Source organism: Hesperophylax consimilis, chromosome 8 (genome assembly GCF_061612785.1).
Source record: "Hesperophylax consimilis isolate HC1 chromosome 8, BYU_Hcon_1.0, whole genome shotgun sequence".
In the NCBI taxonomy this organism is placed as follows: domain Eukaryota; kingdom Metazoa; phylum Arthropoda; class Insecta; order Trichoptera; family Limnephilidae; genus Hesperophylax; species Hesperophylax consimilis.
In genome coordinates this window covers 38478430-38498131 of record NC_142843.1, presented here as the reverse complement: position 1 = coordinate 38498131, position 19702 = coordinate 38478430, and the positions used below count along the sequence as shown (strand labels likewise).

At 34.8% G+C, this 19702-nt stretch overlaps 1 protein-coding gene across 4 annotated transcripts in view; it reads left to right on the top strand.

Annotated features, from left to right (window-relative positions):
• The window catches only part of Iml1 (GATOR complex protein Iml1), a 55860-nt gene that overhangs the window by 4371 nt on the left and 31787 nt on the right, over positions 1-19702 (top strand). For 3 of the 4 annotated variants that reach the window (XM_089634235.1, XM_089634232.1, XM_089634234.1), the window contains exons 5-13: positions 1186-1328; positions 1811-1998; positions 3436-3791; positions 4824-4945; positions 5201-5352; positions 8115-8324; positions 11064-11267; positions 13713-13862; positions 16888-16911. In XM_089634235.1, the coding sequence (XP_089490361.1) occupies positions 1186-1328; positions 1811-1998; positions 3436-3791; positions 4824-4945; positions 5201-5352; positions 8115-8324; positions 11064-11267; positions 13713-13862; positions 16888-16911 (1549 nt within the window). The remainder of the gene's footprint in view (positions 1-1185; positions 1329-1810; positions 1999-3435; positions 3792-4823; positions 4946-5200; positions 5353-8114; positions 8325-11063; positions 11268-13712; positions 13863-16887; positions 16912-19702) is intronic. The other variant, XM_089634233.1, reaches the window with a different exon arrangement.

Sequence of the window (19702 nt, the reverse complement as noted above, 5' to 3'; positions counted from 1 at the left end):
GTGTTTGTGTTCGACCCGTTCTTAGAGTTTCCTTCCTTATTAATTTAATATCAAAATTAATTATTTATAATCTTTCACATGGAAATACTTGCAAATGAAGGTTAAACATATATTTTACCAAAAATACTTAAAATATGCGCTAAAAACATTCAGGAAATACTATTTTTTCTATTTTGCTACAAAACGCTAAATTATGCCTCAAAATGCTATAAAACGCTAAATTTCCAATTGTTAATGCTAAAAAATCTGAAAATTAATGCTAAATTTTGCCATCTCTACTAATGTATACCCGGCACTTCTCAGGGTTATGAATGGTTTGGAGTAAAGTTTTGAAAATTGGGTGTAGTTTTCATGGTGGAAATATATTATTTCTAAAAATTGAAAAGTATTTTTTAAAAAATATTTGTTTCACTTGATCATGCCATGTCTTTGATTGTATTTGATTCATATCTTACTCGGGCATTCCTGACTTTTTCTACCATTCACTTCGTGAAGTATACCACATTGTTACTGTTAAAAACTACATTATATCAACTATAATTAGATTTCGTATCTCATTCTAGTGCAGAAATAATGCGTAAGTCTTCCTCAGGCGTCCCTGACTTTTTCACTACTGTGTATCACATTGTTACTGTTAAAAAACTACTCTTTTTTCTAACTTTTTATTTGATTCTACTCCATATCTTATTCCAGTTCCGAGAAAATGCATAATAATCATACAACTTTACATCATTACATACATCGTTACAAATAAATATCAAGAAATATATGGAGCCAAATCCTGATGTCATAGATAAAAAAAATTATAAATTCATATATATTTTTTTAAAAAATTTTAGTCTCATTATGTTTTTTGTACTATTATTATTATAATTGTCTTTTGTTTTCGTTTACTGTGTATGTATTATTTTACAATATTTTTTGTATTTACTTTATATATTCTACGTATAATATGGAGCTCGTGGGATTGCACCACCCTCCCCGAGATCTGGAATAAACAATAAAATGAAAAAAATATATTAGATTACTCTATTTGCTCATTTTTTCGAAGTTCAAAAATGATTTTGAAGTTTGACAAAAAGGATATAAAATAGTATGGGCCACCTGGTCTATTAAATTATGTTATTAAATTGACAACATTAATGATTTAACAGTGATGTTATCAAATAATGTTTTTACTTTCAGAAACATGGGAGCAACCACGAAGTAACAATAGTCCTATTCTCGAGAACCTTTTATAATGCAAAAAGCCTAGATGAATTTCCACAACACATGCGAGAATGCCTGCAGATGGATTACAGAGGAAGATTTTATGAAGATTTCTACAGGTAAAACTAAAACATTCCTAATATGGATTTATGTACGAACTATCTCTCCGTAGTAAACGAGATGATCACTTACAGCATATATAGAACATATATTACAGCAGTCAATATACTAAATAAATGTTGGTCCTACATGATTAGCATCTGGCACGGTCGGTAGCGCGGTTGTCTCTGGTCCCTGGGAAGGAAGGTTCAATCCTAAGTAAAAAAAAAAATTGAAGTTTTAAATGACATTTTAAAATAGACGTATATAGTAAAAAAACTTTGTTTTTTATGGGTTGATTTTTTGAACCTTTATTGTGAAAGTTAGTATTCCATTTCTTCGTCTTTTCATTTGGACAATTTGATTAAAAATAAATTATTGTTATAACTTGTGGTAATGAGCTGAAAAGAATATTGGTTAACAAATAATATCAGTTGTGGTATCGCATTTGATACAAGCTGCAAATATTAAAGTTGAAATTTTGTTGATTGTTTAATTTCAGAGTTGCTGTTCAAAATGAGAGATACGAAGACTGGTCCAATGTGCTGCTGCAGCTGCGTAGACTGTTCACCGACTATCAGAAGATAGTTCTTCAGTATCATGAGAGGTCTAACATTGAAATCCCTACTGCCACCAACTCAACGGCTGCTCAGGGAAATTTTTTAGAAGTTTTGAATATGAGTTTGAATGGTAAGATTTGATCTTTTTTAGAAAATAATTTAACTTATGTATTTGTTTATGTTACACCATAAGTCTCTTATTGGCTGCTAATTTCCAAAGCTAGTTTGTACTTGCATCTCAATATTCCTACCTACAGAATCAACAACACATTGATACAAGACCTCAAATAAGGATGGATATTTACTATATCTTATTTCTGAACAGTCGTGGTTCTAGTCTGCATAGTCCTTATCCTGATATGTAAAAGGAAATAAAACTTTTAAGTCCAATAATTTTGTAAAGATGTACATATTTGTAGTTTACATTCACATTCATATCACAACGAGGCAGAAGGAGTTTATTAGTTGCTTGAAGGTTAATATGCACATTTTAATATAAAAAACACTTTTATCAGTTAGATAACAATGAGAAACAACTATTTCAGTAACCGGAAACAGATATTTTGTAAAATTAAAATCTATTGTATGCTTGGCGATTGTTATTGACGTGAACATTTTAAGATTAGTTTTATTGTTCTCTTATTTAAAGTTTGGGTTTAATAAATAAAATTAAGCTACAGTTCTGAAGAGCAGTTTGTATTATATTATAGCATTAGCCATAGTTAACATACACATATTATATTATAGTATTAACCATAGTTAACATGCATACTTTAAAATACTTTCAAATTAATTCACTGAGTGTACAGAGGTATTATAAGGATGCACTATTCCTGTATAAAGTAGTTAACAATAATATTCAATGCCCAGAGTTGCTAAACAAGATTCCATTCAATGTACCTGCGCGTTCAACACGCTCTTGTGTCCTGTTCAAGGTTGATCAAAGCAAAACGAACTCTAAGCAGAATTCTTGCCTGAACAGACTATGCAATAATTACAATAGCGTATTATCCTAGGTTGATATTTTCAGTTGCGAACTTACCAAATACAAGAGGTCCATAAAAGAATCTGATGGTTTGTGAATAATGTTTATGTCTCTATTGTTTTGTAAATTTTTCGTTTTATATAATCTTTTGTTTTAAATAAATTTTTTAATTCATATTCCTTTCTCACAAATTTAATTTACTTATTCCATATTATACTGTATCAGTAGAGGTAAAGTCACAAGGAGGATATCCATAATTGGTTTTATTTTAGCTATACAATACTTATGTACAAACTGATTAAATGTAAACTGTCAACTGTAAAAGTTAACATACATATATTATATTATAGCATTATCCATAGTTAACATGCATATATTTTATTATAGCATTAGCCATAGTTAACATGCATATATTATATTATTGCATTAGGCATAGTTAGCATACATATATTTTTTTAATAATATTAAACTGATCTAAGCAGCTTTGATGGGATGTGAATGGGATGATAGTATAGATTGCGTTGAAAAGACCAGCACTGAAACCGTTGAATTGTATTTAATGATTATTTGTTTTATTTGTAGTGTTTGAAAAGCACTATTTAGACAGGTGTTTCGACCGCACCGGGCAGCTGAGCGTCGTCATAACTCCAGGAGTGGGAGTGTTCGAGGTGGACCGTGAGCTGACCAATGTGACCAAGCAGCGGATCATCGACAACGGAGTGGGCAGCGACCTGGTCTGCGTCGGGGAGCAGCCCCTCCACGCCGTGCCGCTGCTCAAGTTCCACAACAAGGACACCACCATGAGCTCCGTGGACGACTACTCCATGCCCCATTGGATCAACCTGTCCTTCTATTCCACCAATAAGAAAGTGGCGTATTCAAATTTTATTCCCAGGATTAAACTGCCTCCGAGGAGAACACAGGAACCCTTACAAAAAGTCAGTATCATTCATGTTATTATAATTTTTCTAGATTCGTCTTAAGGCGATGCCATACGTAGTAATGCTAAATCATATGTTTTTGGTTTGAAAATTTGGTCGCCTAGAAATGTTTCAGATGCTTTAATTAAATATTTCGAGTAGAATACATCTTGGCCTTTGAAATAATCGAGTATTTTTTAGATAAGTCTTTTTATAAGCCCAGAAAAAAATAATGTAAAGGCCTATGAAAACTGCTTTAAAGTTCAAAATCTCCTACTTACGAACCCATTTTCGGTTATGATTTTATTGCATAATGTGGAAAATTAAGTTATTTATAAAATGATCGAAAAAAATTTAAATATTTATCTATGAACATCCACAAAATAAAATAAAAGGCACTTTTTGGCCATGTTTTTTTCTTGCATGAATCAAAACAGGCGGATGGTGTTAAGCAGAAATTTAAACCTTATCGCCATCTACGTAAGGGTTGTTATTGATAGCGGCTCAATTTAAAATATTACACGACGTAGTGCATCGCCTTAAAAGTTGTATCCATTTGATACAATAGGGCGTTCTGGGAATGTACATCACATGGAGAAGCCAAAAAAAAAAAAATTTCATTACGAAAGATTTAAAAAAAATTTGGAGCTAGGTTTACGCTTCGATGCATTTAAAAAAATAATAACAGCTGGTATTAACCTCCTAGCGACTGATTGAAAATTGACCTAAATATTTCCAACTTCGGACTCGATTTACACGAAAACGAAAGTTCAATAAAAAAAACCGACTGTTTGCTTCCTAAATAAAAAGAAATAAAATTAAAAAAAAAAGTTATGCCACAAAATCGACTCCAAAGGTGATGTAGATTCACAAGTTTTCCGCTTTTACTGTGACTTTCTAGACACCATTAATTCTTTCTCCGATCAACACCTATATTGCCAAGTTGCATCAAGTATATTGTCTGTTGGTTTCAGAATTTTACTTAGTGTGTTGTAACTTTTGAAAAAAGGTTAAAAACCAATATGGTTATAAATTTGTTTTTTTTTTCAGGTTTACGAGACTGAAAGAAAAAGTAAACTAATGAAGGATGAAGAGTACATTCATAATTCATTGTTTGATTATGACGCATATGATGCCCACGTATTCCAATTACCCCCCGCTAACGGAACATGGTAAAAAATTATAAATCCTTACTTAAAATTTTTATCTGAAGTCCCCGTCGTTTCCCGGGCTTTACATAGAGTTTTTCTTCCTTTTGTTTTGTAGGTCAAGCGTGCAAAATTTCCACAATCTCAGAATAAAACTGTAGATTCGTATAAAAATCAAATCCATACCACCCGCCCGGTGTCTGCCACGCGGCTATCCACCACAGACGATCTTCTTTATATAAATAGATATCAAATCATAAAGTGGTTTTTTTTTTTTAGTTTACAACGAGTGAGCCGGACAAAGAAAACTTCGGTAGCAGGATTAGAAATAAGCCACAGAGACAAGAGTCCACCTTCCATCATCAGTAGGAGAAGAAAGATGTCCGACCCTGATATCCATCATAATATTGGTGATATCCTGGCTATATCCAGTAAGTTAAAAATAAATAAATTAAAAAATCTTTAACTAAATGTAGCAGAAATTAGTTTTCTGAAACAGTAAAACCTTTCGTAAAATTAACATGTAGATAATACAGACGTAAAACGCAAAATGTATCATACGTGAGCACAATTCTTCAACACTGCAAATGCAGGAGTCCGGCCTCTTTTTTAAAATGTGAAACCGCACAAGAGTCCCGACCGTCTGGAGCCAGTTGTAGCAGTTCTATCTAGCCCCGCTACAGAGCAATAACACCGGTCAGTTCCTGGCACTGATTTACGGCTGTTATGCCGTGTGGCAACTTCGGGACAGCTGGAGACGGGCTTGCGGGACGACAATGCGGCCATCTTCAGTATTCTACAGGCTGCGGATTTGGGACGTTGTGACGACGGGAGGACTCGAGCCAGCACGCGGGTCGACTAATTTAAATGTGAAACCGCACAAGAGTCCCAACCGTCTGGAGCCAGTTGTAGCAGTTCTATCTAGCCCCACTACAGAGCAATAACACCGGTCAGTTCCTGGCACTGATTTACGGCTGTTATGCCGTATGGCAACTTCGGGACAGCTGGAGACGGGCTTGCGGGACGACAATGCGGCCATCTTCAGTATTCTACAGGCTGCAGATTTGGGACGTTGTGACGACGGGAGGACTCGAGCCAGCACGCGGGTCGACTAATTTTTACGAGCAACCATGACGCCGTAGTTAGATATTCTACCTTGGTCATCCATCGCTCTATTTTATAAATTTAGCAACGCTTATTGCATTGCTTGGCGCCCTTTCACGAATAATCAGGTCAGTTAATTTAAATGTCACCACCTTATTGTCAACTTCTCAATGTAATTATAAATTCCACCATTGCGTTTCAATCCTTCGGATGACGCACACCTCTGAGATATTTTAGTAATGTTTGTCAGAGTTCTCATGTTTCTAAAGTTTGTAGGAATAAACATAATTTTGGAATCGTTTTACCCCTTTTATTCATACATACTTTGCAACCCGATATTGTCACCTGATGGCTTGTCAATGGCGGCCCTCACACGACAGCTTTAGAGATATTATTTGAAAATGATCTCATCTTTTGTAAGTATTGTTTAGTGGTTGAGCATAATATGCTACACAGTGAGACTATGGTATCCCCAATTGGGGTATGTTGTTTCGATGAAGGCAGTGGGGAGGGGAAAGAGATGGCGTAGATGAAGGTGATGAAGTACCTGGCTATTCAGATCTGGTCAACAAACACAGCCAAATCCATTCCAAGCAACATTTTAATTCTGAATGGTGGTCTTACACCAGGGCGATACTAAGAGTTTTTTCACCCTGGAATGTGCTGCAAATATAATATATATTATTTTAAATGCGTAATTTGTCAAATAAAACAAGTTAATCAAATAAAATGAACTTGTGCATGCTGGGATTAGAATCCGCGACCTCCAGCTTGCTAGTCGAGAGCATTACCCCTCGATTACTATCATTAAAGGTTTGGTTTATTCAATTATCCTACTCCTTTTAACTACCATCATCGTTACACTGTAGTATTTTATCAAAAAACAACCTTTTAATTTGCCGTCAAAATGATATGTTTTAGTCATTGTTTGTAGGGGCAGTCCCAGTGATGGATGTCTTAGCAGCCAAGCCAACTACGTCATAGACTAATTTAAACCGTTTTATTATTATAGATTATATGTTTGCAGTTTCAGCGTGTTTTTAAAATCAATTATTATTTTTATGGATGAAAATATTAAAGTGACGTATTTTCAGACTATGGATACTGTTAAAAATGTGTGAAAAATTTAACTCTTGGTGTGCCGATGCTAAATTTTCGCCGTCTGCCAGCTGATTTTATTTTCATAATAACTTATTTGTTTTTTGCAAAATTATGTTTTGTGAATTGTATCGTCCTACAAGATAACGTGTTTATAAATATTAAAAAATTGTATATAATATGCAATAGGTAGTTTCCCCAGAATAACTTAGAGAAATAATTTTTTTCATTTTGCGTATTGGATACGGTGGCATATAAGAGGTTAAAGTTAATTTTTTTGATTGAATTGTAATTATAATGTTCACAATTTACACATTATTGATTTTAAAAACAATTCAAACCAACTAAAATTTATTCATTAACAAAAAAATCAGTATCGTAATTTTTTCGACAATGAAAAAAGCAGTTTAATAACCCTAAAATAAACATTAAATCTTCCACACATTTTTATTTATTTTTTCATGTTCTCCATAAAACGGTTATACACCAATATATCATGGAGAAGATTACAAATTAAAAAGTTTACAGAGGCAGTTTTACTATTTTGTGACATGTGTTAAGATAGTTACTGAATTGTCTGTTGGTGACATTGAAAATGTCGATGGCTAATGCAGAATCATTAAGCAGTTGAGTCGCTCTGTTTATTGGCGCGTTCTGATAGGCAGAAGTCCTCGCTTTCGGAGCATATAGGAGTGCATGGGATCTCCCTCGAGTATAATTGTTAGGGACATAAAAGTTAACCTCTTTCAACATAGGCGGATTGTGTATTGTACCAGAGATTAACTTAAAAAAGTGTTTGCCTAAAAATATTTTTCTGCGCGCTTCTAATGTATTGAAATCGAGCATTCCTGTTAAGAACAAGGATGGATACAGGAATGGATAGTATGTATATTCCCTCATATACAGGTAACGCATAAACCTTTAACGGAACCCCTAGTTTTTATAAAATACCCGTTATATTTGTAATGTTGTATGTATCCTTTTTTCTCAGGTAAGCAAAGGGGCTCCTGTGGCAACGAGAGCGTGGCCTCCACGGGGCTGGCGGGCGGGTCCCCCTCGCCTTCGCCCTCATCTCTCGAGCCCACGGGGGTGGCGGCGGTGCTGAGGGCCGGCCGCGCCCTCATAAACCCCTTCGATCCCTCGCACGTCACCGTCAAGCTGACCAGCAACCGGCGACGGTGGACGCACATCTTTCCCAAAGGTAGTAATTTATTGGCACTTGGCAAATTTAACCTAACCTAAAAATCACCTATCCTATTTTTTTTTTCATAAAATGTTGTCACTGTTTTGTTTTATCCGATTAACACAATGGTTCCATGACAAACAGAACATTAATTAACCGTTTGAGTGCCAAAAAAATTCATACAGTTGCTTGTAAAATGCCATCAAAAAAACATTATTTTTTATGAAATTGTATATTTTTTTAAAACCCCATAAATTCTTTGAATTTTCAAGGATTTCGATGATTTTTTCGGTGTTTTATTAAAGAATATTAGTTTAGAATCACGCGGAGGAGGATCCCAAAGTCCAGGCGTTTCGAAAAAATGAGAATTTTACGTACAGACGTACGCGCAAATCAGAACACGACTGACGCAATCGACGGAAATCGACGATCGGCAATCTTCGTTAAAATACTAATCGACGAAAATCGACGATTGGCACTCAAACGGTTAAAGTGTATATAAATAGCGACAAACCTAACCTAATATGTTATGTTTTATTGGTTAACGTATTTCATAAATTGTGTTTGAATAAAAATAATGTACTATGTTACCGTGTGATGGCTCGGCCATGTGTGAATAACCAGGAGTCCGGAAATAAACCTTACATTAAAATAAAATAAAAACTTCTCTTTTTAAATACATCTATTTCATTGAAGACGAAGATAATACTAACAAATCTCAATGAAACATGAGACAGAAAATAAAAAGATAATAAATTAACTTTTGAACATCTGTTTCAATTTCACTTTTGGTTTCCGGGGTGAATTAATTCAAATCTTGGAAGTGGAAATTTTCAATTTTTTGTAGGTGGGTTTGGGTACCGTCGCCCTGCGAACTATTTATTGGATAACCAACACCTCTACCATAGGTCACCCCAAATTTTTCGCTACTTTTAGTGACTTAGCAGGGGTGCCCGGGTTCATCGGGTGGCTTTCCAGTTCGGGAGAGACTGGGTTATTCATACGTCCATCACCGCTGGATACACTGATCCCTAGATTCCTACCTACCTCTCATACCTTTTTCCTTCTCAGAATTTCTTCCTTCCTTTCCTTAAAATAGACCCTCCCCCCCCACAAAGCATCCCCAAAGATGACATCGTCCCTGAGGGAAATTATTTTTAGGCCTCCTGTGTGGGATTAGTGTAAAAAAAAATCCACTTCTCAACATCTGATCGAGCTGAAACTCGTCAGATGTTATTGTTGATGACAGTGCATTCTATCAACTTTTGTTGGCAATTACTTTTTTTTTTTTTTTTTAATTTTAAACAATATGTATAACACTTTTTTATTTAACAAAATAGATAGACCAACAAAGCTGTCACATGCCAGCTTGTCTGCAGGATCCACCGAATCAAAATATCTTAAGTCTATGTCTATAACATTGTATGATTATGTGTACATGAGTAAGTCTTATTTCTAAGTAGGTACATTTCACAGATTTTATTTTATTGCAGACATTCGCAAAATATATTTCTAACGAATAATTGTAAATACATAATATATCTAATGCACCTCACTAAAAAGAAAGAGTTTGGGAATTTACATTAAGGTGTTCAAAGGTACATGGATTGATCATTTATTAACCACAGCTTTATGATTTTAGGGCAGGGTCTCTCATTATTCACAATTTGTAAGTACACAATACATACATACACAAGGACATATGTATGCGCATTTCTCTGAAATTGGATAACATTACAGTTGCTAATATATGAAATAAATGTCAGTCCTACCCATGGATTGGATGGAAACGGTGTTCATATTTCGGTATGTAAAAAACTATGAAAATCAGCTTAGCCCCAGCTTCTAGTTATTGAACTTTTTTACTTGTGCTGTCATGTAGAATCACCCCCCAAAGTTTTTGGACCTTACCCCCGGACATCCTGTATATGCCAATTGGGCTTTTACGTGACAATCGAGTGATCACACACTTTGAACTATCACTGTAAACATATGTAAAAGATAGGTAATAAGTTGGAAAAAATAAAAATACAAAAGAGAAGAAATAAAAACTTTGAAAAATGAACGAGCTAAATGATGAAGGACATGTACCTATGGCACGTGTAAATCACAAGTTTATATTTGGCGTTATAATTAATAAAAAAATAAAGTTTTGTTTGGAAATTTTTAATTATAAATTTAGTTGAATGATTCGACACTAGCATGATATTGCGATGGCGGTTCAAATGAACAAGTTAAAAAATTATAAAATGTCTATTTAAGCAATGTTTTAACACTTATATGTGAAAGGTATGACCATCATTCTTCTTCATTGTCTTCACAGAACTGCTTTTATACAATTTAACTGCGCCGTAGACCATTTTACTTTGTTATATCAACGTTTCACTAGGAGCTCAATTTGCGACTGAGGTATAACAGCCAATGTCAGCTGTCTCCATAAAATTCTCCAATAGGCACAGTTGGAGCGCGCGGACACACTCCACATACCTTCTCTCTGATATCCATACTCTTAGGTCCTACCCGATCGTCATTTGAGGTTGTTGAATCCAGTCCCTGGGAAGGAGAGTACAGTCCTCAGTGAAACCAAAAAAGATAATTAAAAAGACAATTGAAAATAGATTTATTAAGCCTGTGACAAACCACGCTGTAAGCGCGCTGTATTTTCGTGGCTTGGCTTATTTCAGCATATAGCGTAATGCGTCGCCTATCTTATGGTAAAAACCTTTTTTAAGATAAATAGCAATCTTTTGATTCCAGGTCCCACGGGCGTGCTTATTCAGCAGCACCACTACCAGGCGCGTCCCGCAGGCGGCGTGGAAAGCACCCCTGAGGAAGTGGAGCCGCCGGCGCGCGCCACCCCGCCCCCGCACCTGCTGCGGACCTCCACGCCTCCGGGTCCCCCACCCCCCCTCACGCCCACTCCACCTATGCCCTCCCATCTCACCTTCCATCTTGGCGAAGGTAATACATACTACCTATTTTTTAATGCAATTGTGAAAGACATGGGAACCGCTCATAGATTTATTGTAATCTCTTGTCTCTTTCACAAACACGCCGCATGTAATGGAAAGATAGGTTACAACAGAGCTCTCAGAGGCATAGCAATAATCATTTATGAACCATCAATAACAGTTTTGTTGTTTGTTTTTGGGGTGTTATGCCGTGTTGCGCTAACTCCTTCTTTAGCCAATGCCAACGGAAGTGGCTACATCTTGTGGCGAATTCTAGAATTAAAAACCGATTGAAAGCGGTTAAAGCAAATGTACACAGTATCAAGGTATAAATACATTGGTTTTATATTGTATTATTATATGGTATTAGAGTATACTTAGACATGTTATTTGCGTATAAGTATACTCTAATACCATATAATAATACAATATAAAACCAGTGTATTTATACCTTGATACTGGGTACATTTGCTTTAACCGCTTTCAATCGGTTTTTAATTCTAGAATTCGCCACAAGATGTCGCCACTTCCGTTGGCATTGGCTAAAGAAGGAGTTAGCGCAACACGGCATAACACCCCAAAAACAAACAACAAAAATGCTTTTGGCCGTGAAAATCTAAAAACTTACCATCAATAGCAGGATTACTTTTAACTAATACATACTTGCAGGCTGATGGACTAGCAAGGAAAGGGGCGAAAGCACCACTCGCGGAATCTGAGCGACCGTAGAAGTGGGAACATGCCACACCATAATACATATTGTATTTTTACAAAATTATAAAGCAATCTTTTGGATTATACAACAACTGTAATTATTTTTAAGATTTTGGATCTTCATCTAAGAATTTTTGTCTAAACCAGAAAAAAAATGTGAATCAAGTAACTCATAGATATTATATTATACTAGCTGAAGTGTCCGGGGTTGCCCGGGCTTTACTCAGAGCTTTTCGAAATCTCATGGCATCCTCGACTTCTTCTATCATTCAAACCACGCTCTAGTCACTTCTGGCACTAATAAGAACAAACTTTGAAATTTTCAGCGAAATCGTATGAAATATATCAAGTAGTTTTAGCGTCCACAGGGCACACACATGCGAACATTGCCTTTTATTTATATAAAAGATCATGGTCCTGTAGCTGAGAACTCTGTTGTAGTAGAAAGAGGGAAACGTTGCAACAAAGCTATCAGCAAAATGGGTCCTCCAAAATTATGATAGTTGTGTCTGAAAACAAGCACACAGTATGAAAATGTCTGTGTGCAGCGTCCCTGAGGTGATGTTTCACAATAACGGCGCTACGCAAATGATCAAATTATTATTATTACATAGATATTTTTTTAAATACTTTAAATCAGCAGGAACTTTAGGCATTTTAATTTGATATATGTAAAAAACACAAACAAAACTAACTTTAATAAATAATTTTAAATCAATTAATGGTGTAAACTTTAGAGTGTGTATCATTGGCAGTGTAAATATTGGCACACCTATCAGTATAGTGATTGGCATGTGCAGGGTATAGTGATTGGCACTGCTAATAATAATACTTTAATTAAACAAATGTATGTTCTAAATTTTACTGCTGAATTTAAGCAAAACTACATATCAATTGTCTAAAAAAACACAATTTATCAATTATTATATGAAAGTACAGTGATTAACATGCATGCCAATGAATAGACCTCCATACAAATGTAACACACAATCATTGGCACCTGGCAATTATCTTATCCAGGCGCTTAAACTAAATAAGGATGGCAAAGAAACTCACCTTTGGCCTTTATTTACAACACAATACTCTAAAATATATCAATATCTTGTAAAAACTTGAAATAATTATCAATATAATGGAGGACTTACCTTATGAAAACAATAAGAAATTTTGATAAAACGTGATGAGCACTACCCGCGTCCACGGATCAGTTGACAGTTGAAAAATGTTGCCCTATGTATGAAATAAATTATGCCCATCTAAAAATAGGATAGTGTGGGAACACAATACGTCTAAAATTGGGATATATTTCTCGCCGTAGCCACTAATATTACTGTTTCAATTCAGGAGTGCCAATCAATGGGGGGGTGCCAGAGATAGTACCGTTTACCCTATATGTAATTTATAGTTTAGTTTGCAATATTTTTGAAGAGTGTCTGATATCCTTGTGTTTAGTTGTGAAAGCATCCCATTTTATTCAGGACACTCTTCGGATACTTGAAGTCTTTTGATTCCCTCTTTTTTCAGAAGCCAGGTTTCACATCCATATAGCACGGTTAACTATGACCCAGATCGTCCATCATTGAAATTGAATTTATTATTGCGGAAGATCTTTTTCATATCAAAGAAGATATTGAAGAGCTTGACAATTTTATATTTCATGTCTACTTATCTCATCTCAATAACAGTATGTTTATTTATTAAATCGCTACACCTCAATTGATTTATTTTTCATTTTATTCAGGTCGTAAGAAGTCGACGATCGTTTCGCCATTCGCCAATGGTGCGTTTCCACCACAAACTCCGGTGCCCGCCCCAACTCACAGCAATAATAACATAGTTCTTCTCTGGGGAGTGACCGGGGAGCAGGAATGGACACCTGCTCTTACCACGGGTATGTGCACATTCAATTTTTTCTACATTTTTTGGTTAATGTCCGTCCAATGTCCATATTTTTTATAGATTTTTTTATAGACTCATTTGAGTGCTCTAACAGAAATCTTCAGTAAAAGGCAAAAGAAAGGAAACCAGAGTAATGAGTGTGTTAAATGAACCGTCTTCTCTGATGTGATGCATAATAAATTTGGCTATCAGTTATAAATATTCTACATAATAATATATGGGAAGTGAAATAGAGAAAGCGTTTTAATAATGGGATCGCTCCCTTAATTTACTCAATATTATGTTGTCTCTTTGTAGAGCAGCTACATGATAATTAAAATACTATCTGGCTATTTGAAATAACTCAATTTAATGTAAAACTGTTGTACGGTATCATTATAACTTTGTATGGACATGGCATTTTTTTTTTAATGTTTTTTTTTTCTTGTTGATCGGGGATCGTCGTCAAAAATACTAATTTCTTTTGTGTGTCTGTCTGTAGCTCTGGTTTTGTAAACTCTGGAACTCAGATTTGCTTTTAATATAAATGTAATTTTCATAATTGCAACTGATGTGAAAAAATCAGAAAAAACATAAAGTAGGTACTGAGCTGTTAATATTATATTTTAATAGAAAATTATTTTAATTGTCTTTTTTCAAAATTGGGAATATAATATTCCATAATTTTTCATGGGTCTGCGCTAGTAATGTTTATATTTATTATTATGATTGTTAATTCAATCTCTTTTGTAAATATTTAATATAAATCTTCAACTATTGGCTAACCGAATTTACTATCCAACTCATAGATTATATTTAATGTTTTATTTTTAAATAATCCCAAGCTGTTCATATGCTAATCCAAGCCTTACGGCTTAAGGTGACTGGCATGGCTTTTGTAATATAACAAAAATACCATATTATTACATCATGCTAAGATTATTGATTGATAGTTGATAAATAAAATAGAATTAGGAGGTTGCAGGTTTAATTCCCATCGCAGTGTACAAATGTACATATCGGCATTAAAATGTCATATATACATAAAGCGGGTCAAGTCCAAGTGTTGTGCTGTTGACTGTTAAAATGTCACATATATACATAATGCGGGTTCTGCCAGTCCAAGTGTTGTGCTATTGACTGTTAAAATGTCACATATATACATAATGCGGGTTCTGCCAGTCCAAGTGTTGTGCTGTTGACTGTTAAAATGTCACATAAATACATAATGCGGGTTCTGCCAGTCCAAGTGTTGTGCTGTTGACTGTTAAAATGTCACATAAATACATAATGCGGGTTCTGCCAGTCCAAGTGTTGTGCTGTTGACTGTTAAAATGTCACATAAATACATAATGCGGGTTCTGCCAGTCCAAGTGTTGTGCTGTTTACTGTTAAAATGTCACATATATACATAATGCGGGTTCTGCCAGTCCAACTGTTGTGCTGTAGACTGTTAAAATGTCACATATATACATAATGCGGGTTCTGCCAGTCCAAGTGTTGTGCTGTTGACTGTTAAAATGTCACATATATACATAATGCGGGTTCTGCCAGTCCAAGTGTTGTGCTGTTGACTGTTAAATTTGATGAACCATACAAAATTAGCTTTACGATGGTCAAGTAGCTTCATAAAATCAATCAATATTATTTTCCACATTTCCATTATACATAATGAAAACCACCCAGAAACTTTGTATCTAACTTCTTATTTTGTTTCTGTTGACATTTCTGTAGGCTGTGATGTCTTAAAAGGTATTTGTGAGAGTGTTTTTTTGATTTTTTTGTACGATAACATTGTGTTTTTGAAATTAGTTTCATAATATTTTACGTCTGAATGATTCTATGTCCATCCACATTAACTTCATTATTAACACGTTCAAATATTTAACCAGTTAAAATATTCATTTGAGTACAGTGATGAGCATTATTGGAAATATTTAAATCCCGCTCCGGGATGAAGAAGTGCTCCAAACGTAATAAGAAGTGAAAATTAAAAGTACATATCATCAGTTACTTCGACATGAATATTTATCTCAATTATGCTCATCACTAGCTGTTTGGTTTTTGTGGAATTTCATGCTTTAAACCAAAAAACAAATCTTCTCTTTTTTATAGAATGAATCATTAATATTATAGGGTACCTACACTTTTATGAAATTGTGTTCAACTTAATAAAATTGATTCATTTGGCTTGTAAAAAAATACTCGATTGAGTATTTTTTGGTACTGCAAACCTCAATCTTTTAGAATAATAATTTGTTAAGAGGCAAATAGGCTCATGATATAAATGAATTACATAATGGCCTAGTTTTCATGAGCGAGATTGTCTGGGCGAGCATGAAGTCACATCTGAGCGACGAGCCTTTCTGTATGAAATGCTCGTCGCTCGGCCTGTGATGTCGTACTTGCCCGTGAATACCTGACTAATACAACAGACGTGTTTTGTACACTTGTTCACTTTAGTATTTACAGCATTTGGGAATTTTTGAGACATTTAAGCCTTATATTTTTGTGAATTGGCACTAACTGTTTTGTAAGATTTATGTTTTGACTTTATCATCACCTTTTTTATTTCCAGTATTAACATAATACATATGTACATATTCATCGTCAAAATTGTCGCCAATTTTTTTCTAATACAATAATTGTGTGCTGTGGTTATAATTCCTGAACAAAAGTGTCTATGGCTTTCCATGTCTCGTTTTGGCCGGGATTGTCCCAGTTTACTTTGTCATCACCCGGTTTGTGATTTTGTCCCGATTTCTAATTAAATATCCAATGTTTCATTAAATGCATTGGAGTAACTGCGACACTCGGTAAAACAAATATGTACATAAAAAAAAAATGGATTCAACTCAAGGTGTTAAGGATCAATATATCTTTTACTGATTCGAAGAAGAATTATCGAGTATTGAGCTCCGATTTTTATTTGTATAATTTTATCAATAATGGTAATTACTGTTTATTTCCTTTTCTCCGTTACATGGCTGGCTAAATTTGCGGATACCAATATTGGTTGAAATTCTTCGTGCTTCCAGAATCAGTCGGCAGAATTATCATAGGTTGGCATACATACACAATATATTCTCATTCTTGCTGTAGATGCACCGTGGCTGCCTTAATGTACTATTATTAACTTGGTTGTAACAACTTGGAGAACTTTTAAACGTAATGGCATTATTTATTTATACTTTTAACTGTCAAATGTATCTTCCTAAGCACAGTATTAACCTTCCAGCGGGCGCGCTGTCATAAAATTAAGACAAACGCGCCTTATCGCTTCCCCCACTCTTGCGACTTAGTTTTAAGCATCGAGCTTCGAGCTATGCTAGAGTCAAATCAAATGTCAAACATTTACCGCAAGATATAAATGCTTTTCTCAAAGTGAATTACGGTAGGGCAGTTGAACCGATAACAGAAGAATAAAACAGAAGCTTTCCAAAATGCGGTGTTTGTTGGTTATGTGCACTGGATAAGAAAAGATCCTCCGCATCAATGAAGTGTTGCCGTTGCCAGTCCTTTACGTGCAAGAACCATTCTTCAGTTGAGGTGGTTTGTAACAATTGTAAGGATAAGAATATTGATTCTGACTAAATAGGTCGATAAACTATTTTGTTTTGAAATATTAACATGTTTAGAGTGTTGCTTCGTTTTTTTTAAGTAAGTCAAATATTTTTTTTTAAGTACTGCCTATTATGATTTTTCATATCCTTAAAGAAATTCCCTAACGTTTGTATAAAGAAAACACCACTTACATGGAGAAAACTTGATGACGTAAAATTTACCACAAGCGCCCCCTCAAGGGAAATTTCTCTACGCGCCCGCTGGAAGGTTAACATTTCCTTTGTAAAATATCTACATATTTAAAAAATATTATTGACAAATTAAATAGTGATTTTATCTTTTCGGATTTGATTTCCTGATACAGTTTTTATCTTTAAGGGTAAACGTAACATCCTTTGCGTTAATTTAATTATTTTATTAAAACACACTCTTTGCAAGTTATGCTTTACAATATTAAGACGAATTATTGTCTGCGCCTGTTCGTACGTAAAATAAATATGAATAAATAGTTTTGTCTATATAAAAACTCAGTTCTGTCAAAAAAAGTGTGCAAATACAATATTTTTATGCCTTATTTTGTATGCCTTTCTTAAAAGAATTGAGTTTTTGTAAAGCATAACTTGCAAAAAGTGTACTTCAATAAAATAAATAAATATAAAGCCATCTATGAACGTGTAGATTATAACGTACGTTACTTTAAACCTTAAGTAAGCAACCAGATTTGAAATCTAGGTGCTTAAATTCGTCCCCACAAATGTTTATTGAATGAAATTTAAATTATGTATTGATGTTAACTAGTTTTGTTTCTAGAATAATAATGCCCTCATTACATTTTAAAGTCCTCTTTTAGTAAAAGCTTCGGCTTCTAAACTGGTTGTTGGCAGCTAGAATTAGCTTGGGATACTATTTAATGCATAGCTAAATTAGAAATTGTTCAATGTCGTAATTGCATATTGTTTTGCCGTAATATTGTAGCTAATAATGTATTTTTAAGTTATGTATCTTAATTTTAATATTCTATTTTATTGTAGCCATTTATTTAAAAAAGTAGCTATGTTGTAAAAATAATTATTGTTGAGTATGTTATTGCCGGTAAAACTGCTTGTGAGAATCCATACCTACCCACTTTCGAAGGAAAATAAATTAAACCAAAATTTCATGCATTTTCCTAAGATCAAGATGAAAATCATTTAACGTTTGTATTCGTACAAACAGAAAGTATTGCTTTCAGATTACCAATTGGAAATCCCAGCGCTCAACGGATACAAATTTTTCGTATCCGAGGGATACTTTTTTTGGCTATTGAGAAGTTAATAAAATGTCAAAAAGGTTAATTTAAAATTGTTTATCAAAGACCTTTATCATTTAAAATATATGAGCCGTGGCACTAGATCAGAGGTTCCCAAACGTTTTTTGTCTTGTAGACCACTTGCCGATTTTTTCAGTTTTGGGTATACCCCTGTTTTCTTAATTGCTCAGTACTGGCATTCCCCACAATATTTCGAATCCACTAATTCCCCACAATAATTTTCAAATCCATGGGGGAGGGGGTGGCTAGGGATTTTCATAACAAATTCCACATAAAATTTTCGCCAGATAATTTGAATGTTTCGAGATTTTCACTATAATATTAGTACTAACATTCCCAAAAAAATTGTGGCTTAAAAGGGGGACCCTCAAATTATGTAATTGACCCCTGGAGGTCAATATAGACCACTTTGGGAATGACCGCACTAGATCCTCGATTCCCTTGTCGCACAACTCCACCACCGCCGCGTCAGAAATCTGCTCACCTTCCTCCACACGGTCTCGGTCTTAAAGCATTTTCCGGCTAAGGGGTCGTTCAAGTATTACGTAAGCAGATTTATTACAATGATTTACCCCCTCTTCCCCCTTGTCACCAAAAGTAAGCAAAGCTCTTACCCCCCCCCCTCCCATGCTTACGTAAAAATTGGTACCTATATGCATTTTTCTGTTAATGTATTCTGTTTTTTAAACATATTAATTATTTGTGGGAATCCCCGAATATGTATTCGGTTTTCAAACATAGACAATGTGTGGGTTGCAAATGTGTAAAAAAAAATATCTACTGCTGAGCAGTGCTGACGTAATCACTATCTTGACCCCCCCACTCCCCATGTCATCAAAAATAAGCAAAGCAAAGACCCCCCTGCCCCCCTATAGTGCTTACATAATACTTGGAACGGCCCCTAAATGTCGATTCAGGGGAAGAAAAGCTGACGCCAGGTTGGGGTTATGACATCACATCCTGAAAAACACTTAACAACG